The sequence below is a fragment of the Protopterus annectens genome, chromosome 3.part1 (genome assembly GCF_019279795.1).
Source record: "Protopterus annectens isolate FY-2018-M chromosome 3.part1, PAN1.0, whole genome shotgun sequence".
NCBI lineage: Eukaryota > Metazoa > Chordata > Ceratodontiformes > Protopteridae > Protopterus > Protopterus annectens.
In genome coordinates this window covers 455104558-455126023 of record NC_056732.1, presented here as the reverse complement: position 1 = coordinate 455126023, position 21466 = coordinate 455104558, and the positions used below count along the sequence as shown (strand labels likewise).

At 38.8% G+C, this 21466-nt stretch overlaps 1 protein-coding gene across 2 annotated transcripts in view; it reads left to right on the top strand.

The window, feature by feature from the left end:
- RHEB (Ras homolog, mTORC1 binding) overlaps positions 1–21466 on the top strand; it is a 782482-nt gene that overhangs the window by 357556 nt on the left and 403460 nt on the right. For both annotated transcript variants that reach the window (XM_044066908.1, XM_044066909.1), the window contains exon 4: positions 14281–14363. In XM_044066908.1, the coding sequence (XP_043922843.1) occupies positions 14281–14363 (83 nt within the window). The remainder of the gene's footprint in view (positions 1–14280; positions 14364–21466) is intronic.

Below are 21466 nucleotides of genomic sequence, written 5' to 3'. Positions count from 1 at the left end.
AGCAAGGCAGTGCTGGTGATGTTGTCAGTTCTGAAAACAAATGCAAAATGCTCTGATTCTCTCTCTCTCTCTCTCGCTGTCCTTAAATTGATAACACAGTTCCACTGACTCATTTCAGATTACATCATTATTCTCTGTTTCCCAGGCTATCAGAAAGTCAGAGTGTAACAGCCCTTTTGATCTCACAACTGGTCAGGAAGCCAGAGCAGTAAAATACATGCATGTAAATTCTAGCCATCAACTCGGGTCTCAAAACAATAGGAGGAATTCCTTCATTCAGACATCTCGGCTCCAAGTTTTGAGATCAAACAATTATACAATGCTTGACTTATCAGCTTTCCTTCAGCAGAGTGAAATGTGGTTACATTTTTGAAGTTCAACATTTACAATAATTTTCTTACATTTAAGAGGACAAGCATGTGGCTTACATTAATATTTACAAATGACAGAATTATCTACAAAATCCAATCTAGCTCAGCTAGCAGCCTTTACAGGATGGTCATCCCCTTGAGACTTAATCCAATTTGTAATGAGTGATAAAGCTATGATGAGATGGCCAAGTGGCTGCTGCACAAATGTCGTCTAAAGAAGCTCTGGCGTGAAAGACTGCAGAAGGTATCTACTGCTCTTGTTGAATGGGCTTGAACTGTTTTTGGGAGTTGGAGTCCTTTAGAATGATAAGTGAATGTGATGCAGACTCTAAGCCACTTGGCCAAGGTAACCTTAGAAACTGGGTTATCTAAATGGAAAGAAGAAAACACCACAAAAAGTTGGTTTGAGTTTCTAAATACTTTAGTCCTGTGAAGATAAAAATGTAGTTGTCTGTACATGTCAAGTAGTAAATGGAGATCATATTCTCCCTTGTTTGAAAAATTTGGGATAAAGACTGGTAGCTGTAGAGCCTGAGTAATATTAGTCTCAGATACAACCTTGGGCAGAATGGAAGGATTAGTTCAAAGGGCAACTCTGTCCTTGTGAAAAATTAAGTATGGAGGTTCACACGATATGGCTTGAAGTTTTGAGATTCTTCTGGCAGAAGTGATAGCCACCAAAAATAAGGCTTTCTAAGACAGATATTTTAAGTCACAAGTTTGATGGTTCAAAGGGGTTCCTAGTCGGGGCTTAAAGAACCATAGTTAAATCCCAAGGGGGAAGAGGTTCTTTACATGGAGGTCTTAGCATTAGAAGACCTTTTAGGAATGCTTTACATAGTTTGTGTGACATCAGAGGGGCACCCTCCAGTCTTATATGAAATTTGAAATTGGACTTAGGTGCACTTTAATTGTTGAAGCAGAGGAACCCGACTGGTAAAGTGAAGCCAGAAAATCTAATACTTTGTGGATAGGGCTGGAATAAGGACCTCTCTCTTTATCTAGAACCCATCTAGCAAATGTCTCCCATTTACTTTGGTATAATCTCCTTGTAGACGATTTGTGATGAGTGATGATAATTTGTCAGACCAGTGAGGAAAGAGAAGGATGCCTGGCAATCATGGGAATTGGAGAAGCCATGCAGTGAGCTTGAGGTTTTGGAGATTCAGATGCACCATGCCCTCTGGGTGAGACAGTAGATCTGGAACTGGGTCCAGAATCCATGGTTTCTGAATTAAATGAGGCCATAGGAAGGGAAACCAAACTTGTCAAGGCCAGATGAGGGCAATGAGAATTATTGAATTTGCCATCTTTTTGGCTTTCTTCAGGAAGTGTGAAGTTAGGAATTGGGGGAAAGGCATAAAACAGACCAGGAGGCCAATCATGGAGAGGAGCGTCTCTGTGTGACTCCCCCTGAGGGGCGGATTAGGGCAAAGTAACTTCTGCACTTGTTGTTTAGAGGAGAGGCAAAAAGGTCACAGCAAGGTTGGCCTAAGTGATGAAAAATGTTGTTCACTACTGTTGGATTGAGGCACCACTTGTGAGGCAAGAGAATAGTTCTGCTCAATTTGTCTGCTATCATGTTGGAGTTCCCCAGAATGTGTGTTGCTGTGAGAAAGTGGTTGGAAGAAATTGCCCATTGCCAAACTCTGAGTGCTTCTCGACATAACAGGTAAGATTTAGTTCCCCCTTGTTTATGTACCAGACTACTGACATGTTGTCCATCTGAATCACTACTGTTCCTAGAGGGAGGACATCTTGGAATGCTTGTAATGCTAACAGCACTGCCCTCCTCTCTAGTACATTGATGTGCAAGCTGGCTTCCAATTGAGACCACGTGCCTTGGACTGTCCTTCCCAAGTAATGCTCCCCCACCCTGTCTGGGAAGCATCTGTGGTCACTGTGGCTTGGGGCTGGGGAAGAATGAAGGGACAACCCACAAGAACCTGGCTGGAATGTAGCCACCACAACAGGTCTTGCTTGCAATGATTGGTAATCAAGACTGGCTTAGACATTGGTTAGTGTATGAGAGACCATTGGGACGCTATTAGCCATTGCAATATTCACATGTGATACCTTGCGAAAAGAGCTAGAGTGATGCTGCCATGGAGCCTAATGTTTGAAGAACTAACTTTGCTGGGATCTTGTCATTGCGTAGTAATTGACCAACCTGGGATCTCGTACGTTGTAGCCTTTCTGGAGGGAGTTATGCAATTCCCGAGACTGTGTCTAAGTGAGCTCCAATGAAATCCAGTTGTTGAGTGGGTTGAAGTGTGGACTTTTCAAAGTTTATAGTTATTCCTAGAGATGCACAGAGATGTATGGTGTAATGTCTTGCCCGTTCTAACTGATGCCTGGTGGCAGCGATGAGGAGCCAGTCGTCGAGATATGGAAATACTCGAAACCCTTTCAGTCTTAGATGAGCTCCTACCACTGCCATGCATTTGGTAAACACCCTGGGGATTGTGGTGAGTCCAAAGGGCAGTGCTCTAAATTGGGAATGACTGGCTCCCCGCCGGTAGCACAAATACCTCCTGGAGATCTTTTCCATTTTTATGTAGTAATAAGCATCTTGGAGGTTGATAGAGCACATCCACTGGTCTTTTTCCAGGAATGGAAGTATCGAGTGAACAATGACCATCTGGAATTTGGTTTATTGAACTCCCTTGTTGAATTGGCTGAGATCTAGGATGGGTCTCCAGTCCCCCATTTTCTTAGGCTCTAAAAAGAATCTTGAGTAAAATCTGGATCCTTTCTGGTCTGGTGGGACTTTTTGGATGACTCTCTTGCTTAGCAGTTTTTGAATTTCTAGAACTGCTGCTTCCCTGAGACTGGGTGGTACATCTGGGAGTTTCTTCTGGGGTTTTGGAGGTTGTGATAGAAGAATTTGGTAACCTTTGGATATAATTAACTGCAACCATTTGTCCGTTAACATTTGCCAGGCAGGTTGGTGCAGAGAAAGCCATCCCCTGACTGCCTCCAGAAGCGGGCAATCGGGCACCCATTCAGGGGTGCTGGTAAGAAGCTCCAGAGAAGGTCTTTCTGGATCCCTGGTGTTGCAGACCATTTCTGCCCCTAGGGTGGTATCTTCCATTGCTTCTCCCTCTGCCCCGGGAGAAGTCTTTGCCTTGTGAATTCTGGAAATGCCCTTTGGATTTTTTAAGCCATAGTCTCCCACTCCTGTGGTTCCTAACATACGGTCCCTGATGAGTGGAGAAACGTATGCCTAGGAACTTGGAACCAAGGATGGCCTTTTCTTTGAAGCAGGTGAAGAAGAAGATGAAGTGCTAGCTTTGGTCCTGGACTCATAAATGGCCTCATCAAATTTAAGGAGTCCTTTAAAAATTAGCTTGTTCTTTCTTTCTGTTAGGGTTTGGGTTGAGAACCAGTGAAAAATTGCACAGTTTTCCTGTAAATGTTTTTTTCAAAGGCAGTACACACACACACACACACACACACACACACACACACACACACACACACACGCGCGCACACACACAGTATGCCCGTCTGAGTTGGGCATTTTGCCCTCACATTTTTTACAACTCTTAAAACCCAGAGGTGCCTTTAGTGGGTTTAGAAAGAGAAAGTTTTTCCCATTGTTCGGCCGTAACAACCGGAAGAGATTGTCAGCAAACACTACAAAAGATTGTGAGAAAAATACAATAGAAAGAAAGACAAAAGGGGAACAATTAGCTGCGATAAGAAGGGGAGGAGCAGGTAGAAATATAAAGAGTTTTATAAAGCATTATGAAGGGTTATAAAGAGAAGGAAGTATATAAATTAGACAATACTCATAGAAAATTACTCCAAGGCTCGAGAGAAGGAACGAACACGTCTGATCTGCGAAGCGGTAAATGAGATCTGGGGTAATCTGTGTGAGGAACGTTATGGGTAGGAGTTTGGAGAATGTGAACTGAAGTGGTCATCTCTGTTCTGAGGTTTGGAACCGAACCCACTGTCAAAGATTAAGTGAAGATTGACAACATCAGATTATATGTTCAAGAAGAAAGTCTGAATAGCTGTTTGAGACTTTGTGACTCCCTTCTTACCCCATCCTCTTTTTTTCTTCCAGAAAGTCTGAATTTCCATTTTTCTCTTTGGCATCAAATAGTTTCAGAGGAGTTGCATTGTGTCTTTGTGCACTTAGAGAAAGCATATGACAGGGTGCCTAGAGAGGAGTTGTGGCATTGTATGAGGAAGTCGGGAGTGTCAGAGAACTATGTAAGAGTGGTACAGGATATTTACAAGGGTAGTGTGGCAGCAGTGAGGTCTGCGGCGGGAGTGCCGGATGCATTTAAGGTGGAGGTGGGATTACATCAAGGATCAGCTCTGAGCCCTTTCTTATTTGCAATGATGGGCAAGTTGACAGATGAGATCAGACAGGAGTCCCCGTGGACTATGATGTTTGCAGATGACATCGTGATCTGTAGTGAGTGTAGAGAACAGGTGGAGGAGACCCGGGAGAGGTGGAGATATGCTCTAGAGAGAAGAGGAATGAAGGTCAGTAGGACTAAGACAGAATATGTGTTTGTGAATGAGAGGGAGGATAGAGGAATGGTGAGGATGCAGGGAGTAGAGGTGGTGAAGGTGGATGAGTTTAGATACTTGAGATCAACAGTTCAGAGTAATGGTGAGTGTGGAAGAGAGGTGAAGAAGGAGAGTACAGGCAGGATGGATTGGTTGGAGAAGAGTATCAGGAGTGATTTGTGACAGACGAGTACCAGTAAGAGTGAAAGGGAAGGTCTACAAGAGGGTAGTGAGACCAGCTATGTTATATGGGTTTGAGACAGTGGCATTGGCAAAAAGGCAGGAGTCAGAGCTGGACGTAGCAGAGTTAAAGATGTTAAGATTTGCAGTGGGTGTGATGAGGGTGGACAGGATTAGGAATAAGTATATTAGAGGGTCAGCCCAGATTGGAAGGTTTGGAGACAAAGCCAGAGAGGCAAGATTACGTTGGTTTGGACATGTGCTGAGGAGGGATGCAGAGTATATTGGGAAAAATATGCTAAGGATGAAGCTGCCAGGTAACAGGAAAAGAGGAAGGCCTAAGATAAGGTTTACCGATGTGAGAGAGGACATGCAGGTGGTTGGTGTGACAGAGCAAGATGCAGAGGACAGGAAGAAATGGAAACAGATGATCCGCTGTGGCAACCCATAACATGAGCAGCCGAAAGAAGAAGAAGATCAGATAGTTTCAGACAAATGGGATTTGAAAATCCTTCATCAGGGTTGCAGATGGTAGTGGGAGGAAATTCATCCTTTCCAGGGGGTCATTCCTCATCCACCAAGTCAGACTCTTGTTTCCACCAGTTCTTCATCATATGCTGTCCCAAGTAGTGATAGAATCATTTCTTCCTTCCCAGGTGGTGAAAGGGTTTTTATTCAATGATGCTCTTAGTGCCAAAGAAAAACATGGTTGTAGACCAGCTCTGGATCTTTCTTTCCTAAACCTGTGGATCTTTCTTCCCTAAACCTGTTTGAGATATTACCCAAGTTCAAAATGATGTATCTTCACAACCTGCCACCTCCTCTTCATCTTTCAAGTTTCCTGGTAACACTAGACTTGAAAGATGCTTATCATATCCCTATTTATCCAGATTTCAGACATTTCTTAAGGTTTTGTGCGTCTGGCTCATAAGTTCTCTGCCTTACCACAAATGTTCACAAAGTTTCTAGCTCCAGTTATTGTTTATTGCAGGCTACATGGTATCCACATTTTTCCATATTTACATGACTTGTTTATCTTTGCAGTCTTTTTCAAAGTATCAGGAATCTTTTGTGTGCGAGATCTCTTACACAAGCTAGTATTCCAAGAGAACATTCAAAAGTCTTTCTTGACTCCTTCACACAAGATTGTATTCCTGGGATGTCAACTAGGCACCTCAGTTCAAAGAGCTTTTACACCACAGGAAAAAATAGGTTTATATCTAGACTTATTCTAAGGTTTTCCATTCAGACTTCGGTCACTATGAGGGAGTACCATAGGCTTTTTGGTCTCATGACTTCTGTGATTCGTATGATTCTCCTGGCAGGACTGCACATGAGAAAGATATAATGGTATCTGAAGTCTCTTTGGTCCCAGCACCAGAACCGTTTGTCTTTCTTAATCCCAGTGCTGGAGGTTGTCAGAAGATAAATCATTTGGTGGAGACAACAGATGTCCTTAAATTCAAGTTGCCTCTTCTCCCTCCCTGTTCCTGAGTAGTCATTCACCACAGATGCCTGGAGTTTGCTTGGGGAGCAGTTTCAGAAGGGATAAAAGTGCAGGGTATGTGGGACACCAAGGACAGACACAAGCACATAAATATTAAAGAGATGCTTGCCCTGATCAAGGCATTCAACTCTGAATCGTATTTGGTCTTTGAGGACCTCTCCAAGTTGTTACAAACAATGCCACAGTCATGTGGTACATCAACAGGCAGAGGGGAACCAGGTCTTATCCTCTTTGCAGACTTGCCATGTTTGCTTAGGGTATAGCTTCACTGCATGGTCTCACTCTACATGCATCCTACATTCCATCAGAGCAAACTTGTGTGGCAAACAAACCGAGCAGGACCAGGCCAAGCCCTCACAAGTGGAAACTAGATCAGGGAGTCTTCCAAGTTTTGATCCATCTGTGGAGAGTTCCTCAAGTAGGCCTCTTTAGCTCCTCTTTGAACAATCAACTGGCAAGATTCTGTTCTAGGATTCCATGCAAAAAAAGCCTGGAAGACTGATGCCTTTTTTTTCCCCTTTCCAGTAATATCCAGGGTACCTCTGAAGATTGAGGCATCCCCCACGATCATTGTGGCAACTTTTTTTTTTTTTAGTACAGGCAGCCATGATTCTCCCTTCTTTCGAAAATGGCCAGAGCTAATTACCACAAGCTTCTTTACTGACTGGATCTACTCACACAAGAACAAGGGTGTTTGATATACCCTGACATCAGTCAACCTAGATGATAGGTTCTTAATACCTTTTAGGTACCTGTTTACTGAGGACATGTAGCAAGTACTAATAAAAGCATGAAAGTCTGCTACAAGAAAATCCTATATTAGCAAATGGGAAATGTTTTCTATTTGGTGGCAACAAGATAACCAGCACATATTTAGGGCTAGTTGTTCTCTGGTTTGACATTATTTGAGTGAGTTATTATCCTATGACCTTTGTTATTCTTTTATCAACTTTCATTTATTAGCCATTTCAGCATGCCTGCCCATGGATTCTCCCCTTTCAATGCAGTCTCATGTCAAAATGTTTTTGAAAGGAGGTTTGCACAAGAGGCCTCCAAGTAAACCAGTGGCCCCTCCTTGGGATCTTAATTTTGAGTTAGAGAAGCTAACACTTGCTCTTTTTGAACCAGATAACCTGTCTGATTTGCTTTTCTTAACATGTAAAACAGTTTTACTGATTGCTGTGACCTCTGTAAGAAGAGTATCTGAGTTGTGAGCTCTTAGGGTGAGTCAACCTCATCTCGTTTTCCACAGGGAGAGTGTTTGTTTGAGAACTAATCCTGCTTTTATGCCTGAAGTGATATCCAAGTTTACTTTAAACCAAACTGTCCATCTCCCCATTTTCTTTCCTAAACTTAAAAATGAGGGACACAAGATGCTCCATACCTGTGATGTCTACAGACAACTCTGGTGTTATCTTGACAGAACTAAATATTTCTGATCATAGGATCAATTGTTCATTTCTTGTGAAGGTAAGAAGGGACAACCTTTGTCAAAACCGACTGTTTGCAAGTGGTTGTCTAAAACTACTACCTCATGTTATACTCGCCATAAAAGATATTCCTGGCAGGGTCAAGACCCACTCTACCAGGGCCTTGGCTTCATATATGGCTTTTTGGAAAGGGTTGGATTTTAGAAGTATTCTAGAAGCTATTTGGTCCTCGTGTATGTATTTTTACAGAGCATTACAAGCTTGATTCGCATCATTGGTCTAGATAAGGCTTTGTATGGACTATTCTCCAGGGGCTCCTGGAGTCTTCCTCTTCCACCTCCCAAATGTAGTAAGCTAGGGTATTCTACCCATAGAGCTGAGGCTACTGAAACAGTGATCAAGATGATTAACATAGTACAGTTGTGTAAGTAAACTTACCATAACTGTAGATGTTTGAATGATCACATTGCAGTAGCTGATCTCTCCTTCCATTCTCTTTGTTTTTTGGTGTGTTTTCTTTATCCCAGGATGTGGACATTCATTTTTTGCTACTCCAAGCATTGATCTTTCAAGGTTCAACCTTCTTCTCTCTGTTGGCAGGAAAGCTCTGAAAGGCTCGATGCCCAAACTTGTCTTTTAGTCAGCTCAGCTCAAACTGCCTGACAATTTGGCATGTGGAAAGTACCCTGAAGCATTGGAAACTGTCAGGCTGTTATATCCTTGGCAGGATATAACCAAGGCTACTGCAGCAGTGATCATTTCAACATCTACTGTTATGGTTAGCTTACTTACACAATTATATTTTTCCAGTGTTGATTAAAATTTGAGTTCAACTTGGGGAGAACATTTCTGGAAGGGCAGAAATATATTTATAGTTCCCCTTCATGACAAAATTATAAGCATTCCCAATCAAAGATTGAGAAAAGGTACTGTAGTGTAGGTATTGCAGACATTTTTCACATGGCATGTTAATGGGCTGACCAACTGGCTATGAAAAACAGAATGTTAACATATTCGAATCAGTTGCAGCCTTGGAATGTGGCACTGGTAGGAGACCCTTCTTGATGAAAATTAGTATGAAGTGTTACTCAGTGGTACATAGATGGGGGCTGCAGTGCCCATTTCCAAAGTACTAGGAATGGAAGGAGTGGTCCTCTTATATCGAAGATGTGCTTTGTTGCTGTTAGAGAAATTCTGATTAGTTGAAAAGAATTGTTATATAGGAATTAAGAGTCTCCTAGGGAAGCCACGTTTATCATTTTCAGTGTATACCTTCCACCATGCACTACACACAGAGAATTTAGAGAGATCATGAAATAGTTGGTTACCTTTGAAGAAAGTGTTTTGATATATATGGGATATTGACATACTGTGCTTCAGTACAGGAAGATTTATGGGGGTTTATAGGAAGATCAAAGTATTAATTGCTATCTTCTAGGTAATGCACGAGGTCTCTGAAGATGCTTATTGCTCAGAGAACTGTTTATATAGATAGATGTATTTATCAAGCTCCAGGACAGATAGTGTACATCTCAAGGGCATATGCATATTTGGTAGTAAGAAATTCTGCAGATGTATTTATCAGGCTGTGGGACAGATAAAGTGTATATCTCAAGGGCGTATGCATATTTGGTAAGAAATTCTGCAGATGTAATAGCGATTTCTTGTTCCCCTGGAACTCCACTTGCAAACGTTTATGCATTTTAATTCAGAGCACCACTGGAGGTTTCCCATTGACTATTTAAAAATGGAAGACTTGGTAACATTGAGCGAGCAATTAGTATCAGAAATGGTAGATACTTTTAGTGTGGAGGGTCAGTTATTATTTGAGGTATGGGAAGAGAAGAAATGAGAAGTAGTAAAAAGATTTGTTAGACCTGAAAGGTCAAAAGGGAAAGACTTGAGACACTGGAGCAAATTCACTTTATATGATTTATAATTGCAAAAGTAAAATAGAAGAGATAAGACAAGATATGATCTTTTAGACAGGAAAAATATTTTCTTAAAGCAGTCCCTTAAAGAAATTTTTGTTATAATTCCCTTTAATACCAGGAAGCTGTTGTGCGTCTTCAGCAGCAACATTCATAACATTATAAGGGGTTTAAGATAAAGGCCAACTAAATAAAAATGTCATTATCTTACGATGATGCATTGATATATTTGGCAGCACCTAAGCAGGAAATTGACCCCCCCCCCTTTTTTTTTAATTTGGGAGGCCTGGCACTTTTGGGGATGTGAGAATGTAAGAGTTGAAAAAATAAGAGTAAGACTTTCCATTATGAAATACTTTGGAGCTTGTCTGGGTGAGTCAGCACAAGATTCATGTAACATAACTTGTGTAGAGTTGATGAAAAGGCAGAAACAGATATAAGAAGGTGCTTTATGTTACTCTTAATGCTTGCATGTTAGTCTTTTCCAGTGACAGTCTGCACCAGTGTATTAAAAATTATGATTGATTTTATTTTGGGATGATGAAAAGTCTACTGTGTCTTGGGAAATGGTGGTGGTCTAGAAAGGAGGAGGTTTGGGAATCCCACACCCTTACTTACACAGTGAGACACTTCAAATGAAAATGTTGTATTTAATGCAGACAATAGTTTATAATGCTGTATGGAAATATTTAACTGGCTCAAGGGATACTAACAAAGAGAGTGAAAGAGTATCCTTGTCATATTATGGGAGGAGAATGACCTGATGTTCTGAAGCAGTAATTAAATAAAACTATTGTACTTTATGGACATGAAACCATGAATGAATATATTTTTACCCGTCATCTATAGTTATGCAGATACACCAGGTGAAGTAGATTTAAGCGTAATGAAAGATGGAAAGACTAGCTGAGTTTATTGGGAGCAGATGACCTGTGGAAATGTGTGGAATTCCTGGGACCAGATTAAACAAAAATTTGGTTTATGTAGTTTTTTCCAGTTAGAATTTAAAGGGGAGTTAAATACTGCAGGAGCTCTGGGACTGAATGAGTTGCTTGAGAGAGTAACTATGGTCTACGACGAGTCAATCTCTGCTTGACTTACAAAGCCATGTCTGACCCAGCTCTGTTAGAAATACTACATCTAAAGAAATCCCAATCCTTCCACACCACACGCTCAAGAGACCTCAACCTTATTACCACAATCAACAGAACATGCTGGAGGGACAGGTTCATAACTCAGAGACTGCCCATGCTATGGAATAGACTTCCCATACATGTCAAACGGAGCACCTCACTGGCCATCTTCAAGATAAATCTTGATGAGTGGATGGGAAATAGAAAGTTCACCCCGGGGATCACTTCAGTGGCTCTACTTGATAGAGGCACTGGGAACTAACATCGGGTGGCACGATGCCAGGGCACTTCTATGGGCTAGGCTTGTAAAGGCTCCAGGGCCATTAGCCTAGTACACACTATGAACCTATGAACTTCCATGATAATTTAAATTTTAATTGAAACTAGGGGTGACCTACTGATGACTAAAAGGCTAGTCAGCAGGGCATTTCAAGCACTGAGAGAGTAGAGAAGTAAGGCAGTGGGTAAAATGAGGCAGAGCAGAGTCAAAGACTCAGGAGAAGTTAGATAAAAGTTAGAGACGTTTATATCAGTTGCCAAGATGTGCTACAAAATCCAGGAAATGTAAAATGCATTCCTGTAAGTTTTGTACAGATTTTTGAATATACCAACAAGGCTGGGAAGGATGTTTCTTCAGATGTATCGTATATGCTGGGGATATGAGACCGTTGCAAATGGGGCTAGGCAGAATGGGCTGTGCTCCTGCCAGAGGATGAATACATTAAATTTAAAGTTTTGGTGGTGGCTGAGAGAAGTGTTTTGTAAGGCAGCTTACCAGATCATTTAAACTTCTAAAATGTGACAAGCAAATAGACGTGACAGAAAATGTACAGGCACTAGCAAGCTTAGTAATGTTAGGTAAGAGAGCAATCACTGGAAGTGGAAATCCAAAGCTAGATCAGACTTTTGATAAGTTAACAGAAAATGTAGATGGTTGGTTTGGAAAAGAGTGAGAGAGAATTATTGAAAAAATACATTTCATATAAATTTTCCTGCCAAAGGTTTGCATTTAGGTACTTGCTGTGGAATAATTATAACAAATTATTATATTATTTATATTATATTGTTTAAAGATGGCAGATGAAGCTTGCAAAAATAACGGTTTCTGGATTTTTTATGATTAATAAACAATTTCAAGTTAACCTGACAGTGCACTAATAAGGACTAGATAATAGAGATGGGGTTGACCACCTAAAGAGGAAGAAAGTGTTGGGGAATGGAATCAGAATCTCTCAAAATCACCAGGAGAATGATGTCAGCCAGCTGGATGGACAGTGATAGTTTAATGATGAACAGGTATGAGGCATGATTTTTCACCTAGATTAATGATGAAGAGGCATGAGGCAAGGTGAAAAATCATGAAGTGAAGTTTTGTGTTTACTTACTAAGTAGCCAGTCTATAGCCCATTACATTCCTAGTCAAAAACCCATATTCAGAAACCTCAGAGAAGGCGGCACAGGCTAATCTGGGGAAAATTCCAGGCTGACCATTAAATTATTTATTTTTAATTTGTTTCAGAGGTAGGGAATATGTCAGGTTATTAATCTGTCACACCATTGTGACCTATTTATTGGTGAAGATTTACTTCTTTTAGCCTGATATTTATGGAACATTTTATTTTTTTTGTAAAATTATAGAAGTACCATTAGGGTCAGATTTTTCATAGCTCGACGGGCTTAGACAAACATCCCCACAGAAGAGTCTGTTACAAGAAACTGAGTATCAGGACAGACTGGCAACCCTATAACCAAGATATCTGAGAGCAGTCATGCTTTCAGATCAGAACCACTAGGGCCTGTCAAGGTGAGTTATATTCTTATGCAAATACATGTCAAAAGGGGGATTATATTCAGTAATGGGTCAGAGGTGATATGAGTAATGGGAAATTAGGACTTCTTTGGCTCTACAGGAGATGTTTATGGAAATTAGATGAGCCAGGTAGGCCTTCCTAACTACCGTGGTGAAATGATGGTCAAAAGGTAAGGAATGATCAACAAGTGTGCCAAGATCTCTTACAACAGTGTCTGACTGGAGGGATGTGTCACTCGTGACATTCCCTGGGTTCTTTATGTTCGTGTATCTTAGGTTTACTTGCCAGAACTTAATCTCTTACTTTAATAGGTTGTGTGCTGTTGATATATGATGAAGGTAATTTGAGAAAGCATCCTTAAGTGAGTTTGTATTTAAACTGTGGTAAACATTTTTTAAACAAATTTTGTTTGTGAAATGCAATGATGGCATATCAATCATTTTCTTGTGTGTGTAAACAGGAAACATTGTGAGACTGGACTGAAGGTCCGTTTTTACATATACTAATGTTGAGATGTAAATAAATGAGAGTGTACAATAAAATAAATTATTTAGTAAATAATCCTTGCTTTGTATCATATGTACTTCATGAAAAATAAATGTCACTGTGCTAAGTAATAAACTTATTAAACCATCCCCCACCATGTGGATGACTTACTGCATTAATGCTCATAGAGTATTTAATACTGTAAATACATTTTTCTTTCCAAAAACATGGCACATATCCCTTGAAAATGCTAAGCCAGTTTTACATGGATACTAACAAAGATGGTAAAGGTTTTTTGTATATACATTTCTTTGAATTGAGAGCTCATAGGGAACCTAAAAATACTCATTTATTCATTTGCAGTGCTTTGAATTTTTTTTCTGTTCTGCTTTAGCAGAGCATTTCATTTTCAGTTTTGCAGGAAACAGAAAATGTAAGGTGATAATTTGCTGTTAGGTATGCCTTCTAATAATGAAGAATATTCTTGTGTTAACTGTTTCAGTAAGCTTCAGTAAGGAACTCAAAAATGGAGGCAGGTGTCTGATTAGTTAACTTCCATTTTATAAACTATGATAAGAAGTTTTCGATTTATCTTGCGGCAAAATGCCACTAGAGCAAGTACACTGGTGCCATTTTTGAGGGGTCCTGAACAGTGAACACGAATATCAGATCTGAATTTGATGTTTTCCTGCAATAGTTATGCTAGTATGGCACATTGGATTAAGCCTAGTCAAGGAGAAGATTTGTGACTTGTGTGTTGACTGTGTACTGTTAACTGGAAAATTCTCTTGCAATGGAGAAATATCCAGAAACAATGCATAATAGTACTGTATTATGAAAAATAATAAGAGGAGGAAAATAAGAATGCAGTATTGAATTTATCTTTCTTTTATCTCAACAGGATGAATATTCAATTTTTCCTCAAACATACTCCATAGATATTAATGGTTATGTTCTGGTATACTCTGTCACATCAAATAAAAGGTAATGGTAATCAATTTTATACAGACGTCATGCATGTCTTACTGAAACAAGTACAACTATTAAAAGAGAACGAAAGGGGAATGGATGATTTTAGTTATGAGTTTTTAATGTGAAGTTTATTTTTTATTTTATTTATTTTACATTTGTTAACCGGGATAGTCCAATTCGATATAGGTCCATTTTCAGCAGAGGCCCTGGGAGAAAAGCTCCAACAGTTGTAACATATGCATTCATCACAATGTACAGATAAAACAAGAGTCATAATAACATTGTACAAATAAAGCACACTTTATAGCCACATCTTTATGGAAATCAACAAATATTTTCACAAGAAAATACAATAATTACAAAAATAATGGAATATATTAGTAATAAAGAAAATACAATGCAGTCTGAAAAATAAACTGACGAGCTTCTGTCAGATTTCTTAATGGAAAACAAATTCACTGATTTGGAATATACTTGGAAACTATGAAAAACAAAACCAGGTAAGGGGTGAAATAAACAGTTAATTATTGTAGGTATATTTTTTACTCAACTTGACATATACACGAAATGAGCTATGACATGAAAACTTGAATCCATCACTTTATGCAAACAAATTGGTTAATTAGTAAATGAATTTATCATTTCTGTTTGTCGTACTGAAGTACAACATTCCATCATTTTAAAATACTCTTGTGTAAAACTTAAGTTGCCTTTTTTTTCTTTAGAACCCAACTGTTTTTGGCAAATGTTGATGGCATGCACAATTCATATATTTTCTGAGTGTACTTCCTTATTTCATATCAGTAATCTGCTGCATTAATGTAGTTTTCTGCTGCTTGGAAATACTCTGCCTAAATGGAAACAAACAACTGTAATTGCTGTTATTTTTTCTGACAAGTGTAGACTAGAATTGAGTGAAACTGTAATAGAAACATCTACTTGTCACAAGCTGTAATTATTCACTCTGTTCCCTTTCTTTAAAACATTTTTTCATACTGGACTGCAAAATAACTGACAGTTCCACATGCTTTTGCCCCGTATCTCTTTTGCTGTGGAACCTGTCCCTATAGATTTGTTCCCTTCCCAGAGGGATCACGGAAATTTTTGCTTTGAGTCTTAAGACAGGTGCTTTCTCCCTTTCCAAGGATAGCTGACCTTATCGGTCCCTCTCTGTGAGGTCACACCCATTCATCAGTGCAAGTGTTGGACATTACATGCATGATTATTGAGTGGGGAGATTTTTTTTTTTTTTGAGCATGAATGACAAGGGTAAGTCTAAACTGTGTGTGTGTGTTAGTGTCCTCACATCATCACACCAAACACACCCACTGAAGCCCTCTACTACCAAACAAAAAAAATAGCTAATTTTGCAGCTGTGAAGTATTTGTCTGCCTCTACCAGGGATCATTACACTGTAAGCAAGAGCCTCGACTCATTTGCTCCCACCCCTCTGCCTGCTTCCTCCAGCATCCAATCCTGTAATCAAAATCTATTCATATGGGTCCCAGTCAAAGCTCTGTCCTTCTTTGCCACAGAGGTTGGCTAGCTGCGCTGTTTTGCAGGTTACTTTATCTCCAAAACAGCTGAAAGGAAACTAGTGTTGACAACTTCAAAAAAATGTTTGCTTTAAAAATAGCTTTGCCAGATTTAAATGTTAGTTTGATAATCATATGTTCATAGGTAGGTACTAAGCTATCGGACCAAGGGCCTACATAAACCTAGCCAACAAGGTTCCCTGGCTTACGCCACCTAAGAAAGTTATTTTCCTGTGCCACTGTCGAACAGAGACACACAAGTGATCCCCGGGGTGTATTTCCTATTTCCCATCCACTCATCTAGATTTTTCTTGATGAGTGCTAATGAAGAACTTTGCTCGACATAGATGGGTAGCCTGTTCCAGAGTATGGGACGTCTCTGGAACAGGAATCTATCCCTCCAGTGTCCTGTTTATTGTGGTGACAAGGTTTAGGTCCCTAAAGCATGTAGCTCTGAGGGATTGTGATTTTTTTAGGTGTTACATGTCCAACAGCTCTGCGTTTGACATAGCTTTATATGTTAGGCAGAGATCATCTCGGAGTAGGCGATATGCTACGGAGTAAAGCTGGAGTTTTTTGAGGCAGTCAGTGTAGGGCATTTGTTTGAGGCCAGTAATCCTCTTTGTCTTTTGCTTGTGTGTCTCCCATATTACATTTGTATATATTCTGTACGTGTGTGATTAGTTACTGTATGGACCGAGAACATTGTTAGCATTAATCTATGAAACTAGAATCTTGTGATGTTCTTAGCTAAAAATGGGTAGCTGTGCACCTGGTTTAAAACAGACAAAACAAATTGCCACATTTCTTTCCCTCATACTTTTATTTTTGTAAGTCATGGGAAATGTATCTTTAAATAATGACCTACTTCTGGGATAACAGGTCATCTTCAGATTGAGTAAAGGCCATTTGAGATTAGCAGTATCCTCAGTATCTCTGCTTATTTGCAATCCCGACAAGCTTTTTGCGTATTATACACATATGTATGTGTATGTGTGTGTGTGTGTGTGTGTGTGTGTGTGTGTGTGTGTGTGTATATATATATATATATATATATATATATATATATATATATATATATATATATATACATATATATACATATATACATATATATATAAAACATGGTATGTGAAGTGAAGGAAAAGTAGGAGAAAAAGATTTTGTTTATTTAGATGTACAGAGTTATAAATTGGCCTTAGAAAAATGGCTTGGCTACAACCATCAGGAATTCTTTTCCTTTAAGAGAATTTTTGAAAACTTTGAATAAAATAAATTTAATTTGTTCCTTACTGCGATTGGGTTAGCTAAGAAGTCTGAAAATGTACATTGTGCTGCATTTATGCATGTTGCTGGGGAGGTGCTTTGGAGTATTTAACCCTCTTACTTTTCTTGCTGAAGAGAAATATAAAATAGTAATGGCAGAGAGACATTCAGAAATTATTGTGAGATGAAAAATAACTTGCATTTTTTTTCTTTTTAAGGTACAAGATCCTGTAAAGATTATATGTATTTGTTATTGAGCTGAAAAATAGAACCTGTGACTGTAAATGTTGTTGAATTGCATAATTCATTGAGTTGTATAAGATACGATGAAACAAGAGTCAAGTTTTTAAAGAATAACAGACCTAACATTATCATAAGCTGTCATAGCAATGTTGTGCACATTTTATTGGAAGAACTGCAACTGTACAGTGCAAGTGAAATTACAGATACACAGATAAAAGAATTAACTGAGGAAAAGGACATGTATAAGATAAAACATGAGTCAAATTAAAATAAAAATGAGAAACGGGATAAGTTGCAGAAGTAATAGAAATGAAAACGAAAGCCATGTGAGGCTGTAGTGAAACATTAATAATGGTGAGAAAAGCAGCAGGTCTCTTATTGCAGTTAAAATGTATACCTTGTAGAAGGTATGGATGTAAGCATGAGAGGAAGTCGTGTTCTCTGTTTAATCAGTTTTGTAGAATCTGTGATAGAAAAAGGTATTTTTTTTTCTAATTTGTGCAAAAATAAGTGTTTCTTTATTTATCCTTTTGTTGACCAGGTTTGTCACACTAGTCTACTAGCCTCTTTCTAAGAGAGACCTGAGGTGGTATTTGTACAACTAGGGGAAATTTGATCAGGGCATCTTGGAACTTCCCCTACTCCTTATTCGACAGGTACCATGGGATCTTTTACATCTACCTGAGCTACCACCAACTCAAGCAGATGGGACCTCTTAACATTTCATCCGAAAGACAACTCACTCAGGAGTGCAGCACCTCCCTTATGCTGAACTGTAGTGTGAGAAATCAGCCTAACTGGTGTGGGAAGAGAACCATAGGCTAGTGTGCTACCTATCACGTCACTGAAACTGGTGAAAAGAATTTACATATTGTTGAATGTTAACACAACAGTCAGTTTGATGGTAATATGGAAGTGAAAAGATTTGATTCAGTGAAGTCTGAAAATGCCTCGTAAGCATCAAGAGAAGAATGTAGGTTAGACTGTTAGAAATACTGAGGATTAAACTGTACACAGGTATAGTGAACATTTTGGCTGCAGATGGTTTTGTTAGGTACTCTACAGAGCACTTTGTGCACACATTAATATATTTTCTGGCATCAGGTAGATCCATTATGTCAGAAATTACTGTTGTAAATTTAAAAATAAATAAAGTACAATATTTGTTTTGAAATCTTGGAACATGAAGCATATTCTCTTTAATTTGTTGGGTCATTTGGTTTGTGAGAAGCTATGAACTCCACTGCACAGTAAGAGTGATGTCTTGCATTACAATACTGATTTAATTTCATGCTTATGAAACTTGCTAGAAGCATTTCACATGTGCATAAAACTTGATTCTATGGTGGTATATGCACTCTGGAAAGCACCAGTAGCTGTCAGAAGTAAGAGATCAGAAACTAAAGTAACAAGAAAGCTTAGGTACTGTTAACATGCAGTTAAAGCCAACAGAATGGGTGGTCAGTATGGTCATTGTGGTAACGAAAGGCTAGTTGCATATGCTGTAATCCACAAGATCTGAATAAAGTGTGTAAGAGAATATTGTCATATTTATGACTGAAAAATTGGTCTCAGCAGTGACAAATATGAAGTTCTTTTCAGTAGTAGGTGCAAGGCAGGGTTTGTGGTAGATATAACTAAATGAAGCAAGCTTCAAATGCAATGCTGCATTAGGAAGGTGCAGATTGCTTACACTTCTCTGATATTTCATCAGCATAAGATATGTTGCAGACAGTTGTTAGAACAAGTAATTGAATGTTTTAAAGGTGTTTAATCATAATCTGTTGTTGTGGGATCAGCCAGAAGAAAAGCATGGCAAGAGACTGATGCAGCTACTAAGAGCACAGTTTCAAGTTAAGTAAGAGCAAATGTAAAATCAGAGTGATTGAAACCTAATGCCAAAAAATCAGAGCAGTTGTACAAATGCCAGGGTCAGAGGGTCATCCGACATTGTAGGGATTTCTGGAAATGATGCATTATTTCGCAGATCATATATAATATCTCTGAAGTAACTGTAACCCAAGCAAACCTGCAGAAGAAAACTAGTTACAGGTGCTCCAGCTTTGAAGTACTTTGATTAAAATAAGCTAGTTATGTTATAAATTTATGACCATTGGAGGAGTTCTGATTCTGTAAGAGAATAGATTAGTTCTGTCTGGTCAGGAACATTTATTAATGCACAAAAATATGTGCTCAGATAGGAAAAGAAACTTACCTGCATGGGACCATGTGAAATTCTATGAATGTCTGTGATCTGTTTGTGCAGGTGGAAGTGGGTCACATATTTTACAAATATGTATACATTTAGAACATCCTTGTACAAGATAACTTCTACTTTAACAATTTCAAAGCCAAGTACGTATCGAACAAGGAGCTACATATAGCAGAATACTTCAAGTAGAGTACATTTGCCAGAGATGCATGATGTTATTTGTAGAAGTTGAAATTAATTGGTATTGCAACAGTTACCAGTAAGCTAATTTCAGAGATGTACTGAGCTGACTTTGAAGTGGGGTTACTAAAAGCCATTACAACAAAAGACTGATCTGAGCAAAAATTGTCATTAAGGAAAGAAATTTAGCTTCATTTTTCTTTCAGGGAAGAAATAAGCTGTGTTCAGGGTTTAATGATCAAAACAGGCAAAATAATTCCTAGTCATCTGCAAAGAGAAATGATTGAGAGAAAATGCAAATCATGTCTGTAAATGGTATAATGCAATGGAAGGACGGGAGAATAATGCATTGGCCATGACTGTTGACTGATAGAATCTGCAGTGTGGAGTTGTGCTGTCTGAAATACAAACGAAGACATGATGGCTATACCTGATACCAAATTGTCAGTGGAGCTGATTAGGCACTGATTTGTTCTAATATAAGGAAGTTGTGTATCTTGTTGTGGATTATTATTACAAGTTACTTGAATTAATCAGACTGCTAAAAATGCAGATGTGAAAAGGACATCAAAATCTATAGTCTGAAGGCAGAGAATAACTGACTTTGTCATATCTGACAGCAGTCCTTGGTACAAAGTTTGGAAATTGAGAAAATTCATGTTTTTTTTTTTTTTATTAAATTCATGTTTGAGTGCTAATGTGGGTATATAATTTCCAGTCCACAGTATTTTAAAATGTTTTGTGTACATGGAAAAAACTATCCAGACAGTGATAATTCTCATGAGAAAGTGCTATAGTGAAAGTTGAGGGTTGCTGTTTTCCAGGTGTAGAATACCAGAGTGATCTGTTGAAAGGTCTCAGTCTCTCACCAACTCAATTGTTAAAGGGCTGAAAACAAATTACATACTTCAGTAATATTACCGATACCAAGGCAAAGTTAAGGAAGTACTGGAAAGAAATAAGAGGCCGGATACTTCTGCGATGCAAACAGTGTAATAGAACTAGGTTTACAGGATGGAGGTAAAGTAAAAATTGACAAACCTTGGGAAAGTCTGCTGTTTGAAGTTGAAGTAGTTGATAAAGCAGGCAGACCAAGGTTATTTTGTATTTATCAGGATGATGGAGAGTTGTATAGAAATTGCAAACATTTATATAGGAAATATACATTTGACGCTGAAGTTCCATCCTTAAGATGCATCTCCAAGAAAAGTCCTAATACAATAAGAACTCTTCTGAAAGCAAGATTGGATGCTCAGTACAAAAAAAATCCTGTCAAATGCTTTGTGTATGGAAAATGATTGAAGAAACCTTTCAGGTACATAGACTGATGGAGAGTTAAAATGATTCTGTGGACTGGAAAGTTTAATTTGGTGAAATGCATGTTAAATATGCTCCCAAGATATTTTAATATAAGTAGGTCCATGAGATATGTAGTATAGGATTAAGGTTAATTTTAAATAATCAATTAGGCATACTGCTTGGTATATTATAGAAAAATACACACATTTTATGTGTATGCTTGCATATATGTGTGGGTCCCTATCAGAAGCTCGAGTTTTCAGAAACTCGAAATTCATATTGTCGAGGTGATATGATCAAGTTTCCGAAAACTCAAAGCTTTTGAATAGAGGTCGCGGTACAGTTCGCACTGGGGAATTTACCCTTTTCCCCTACTATAG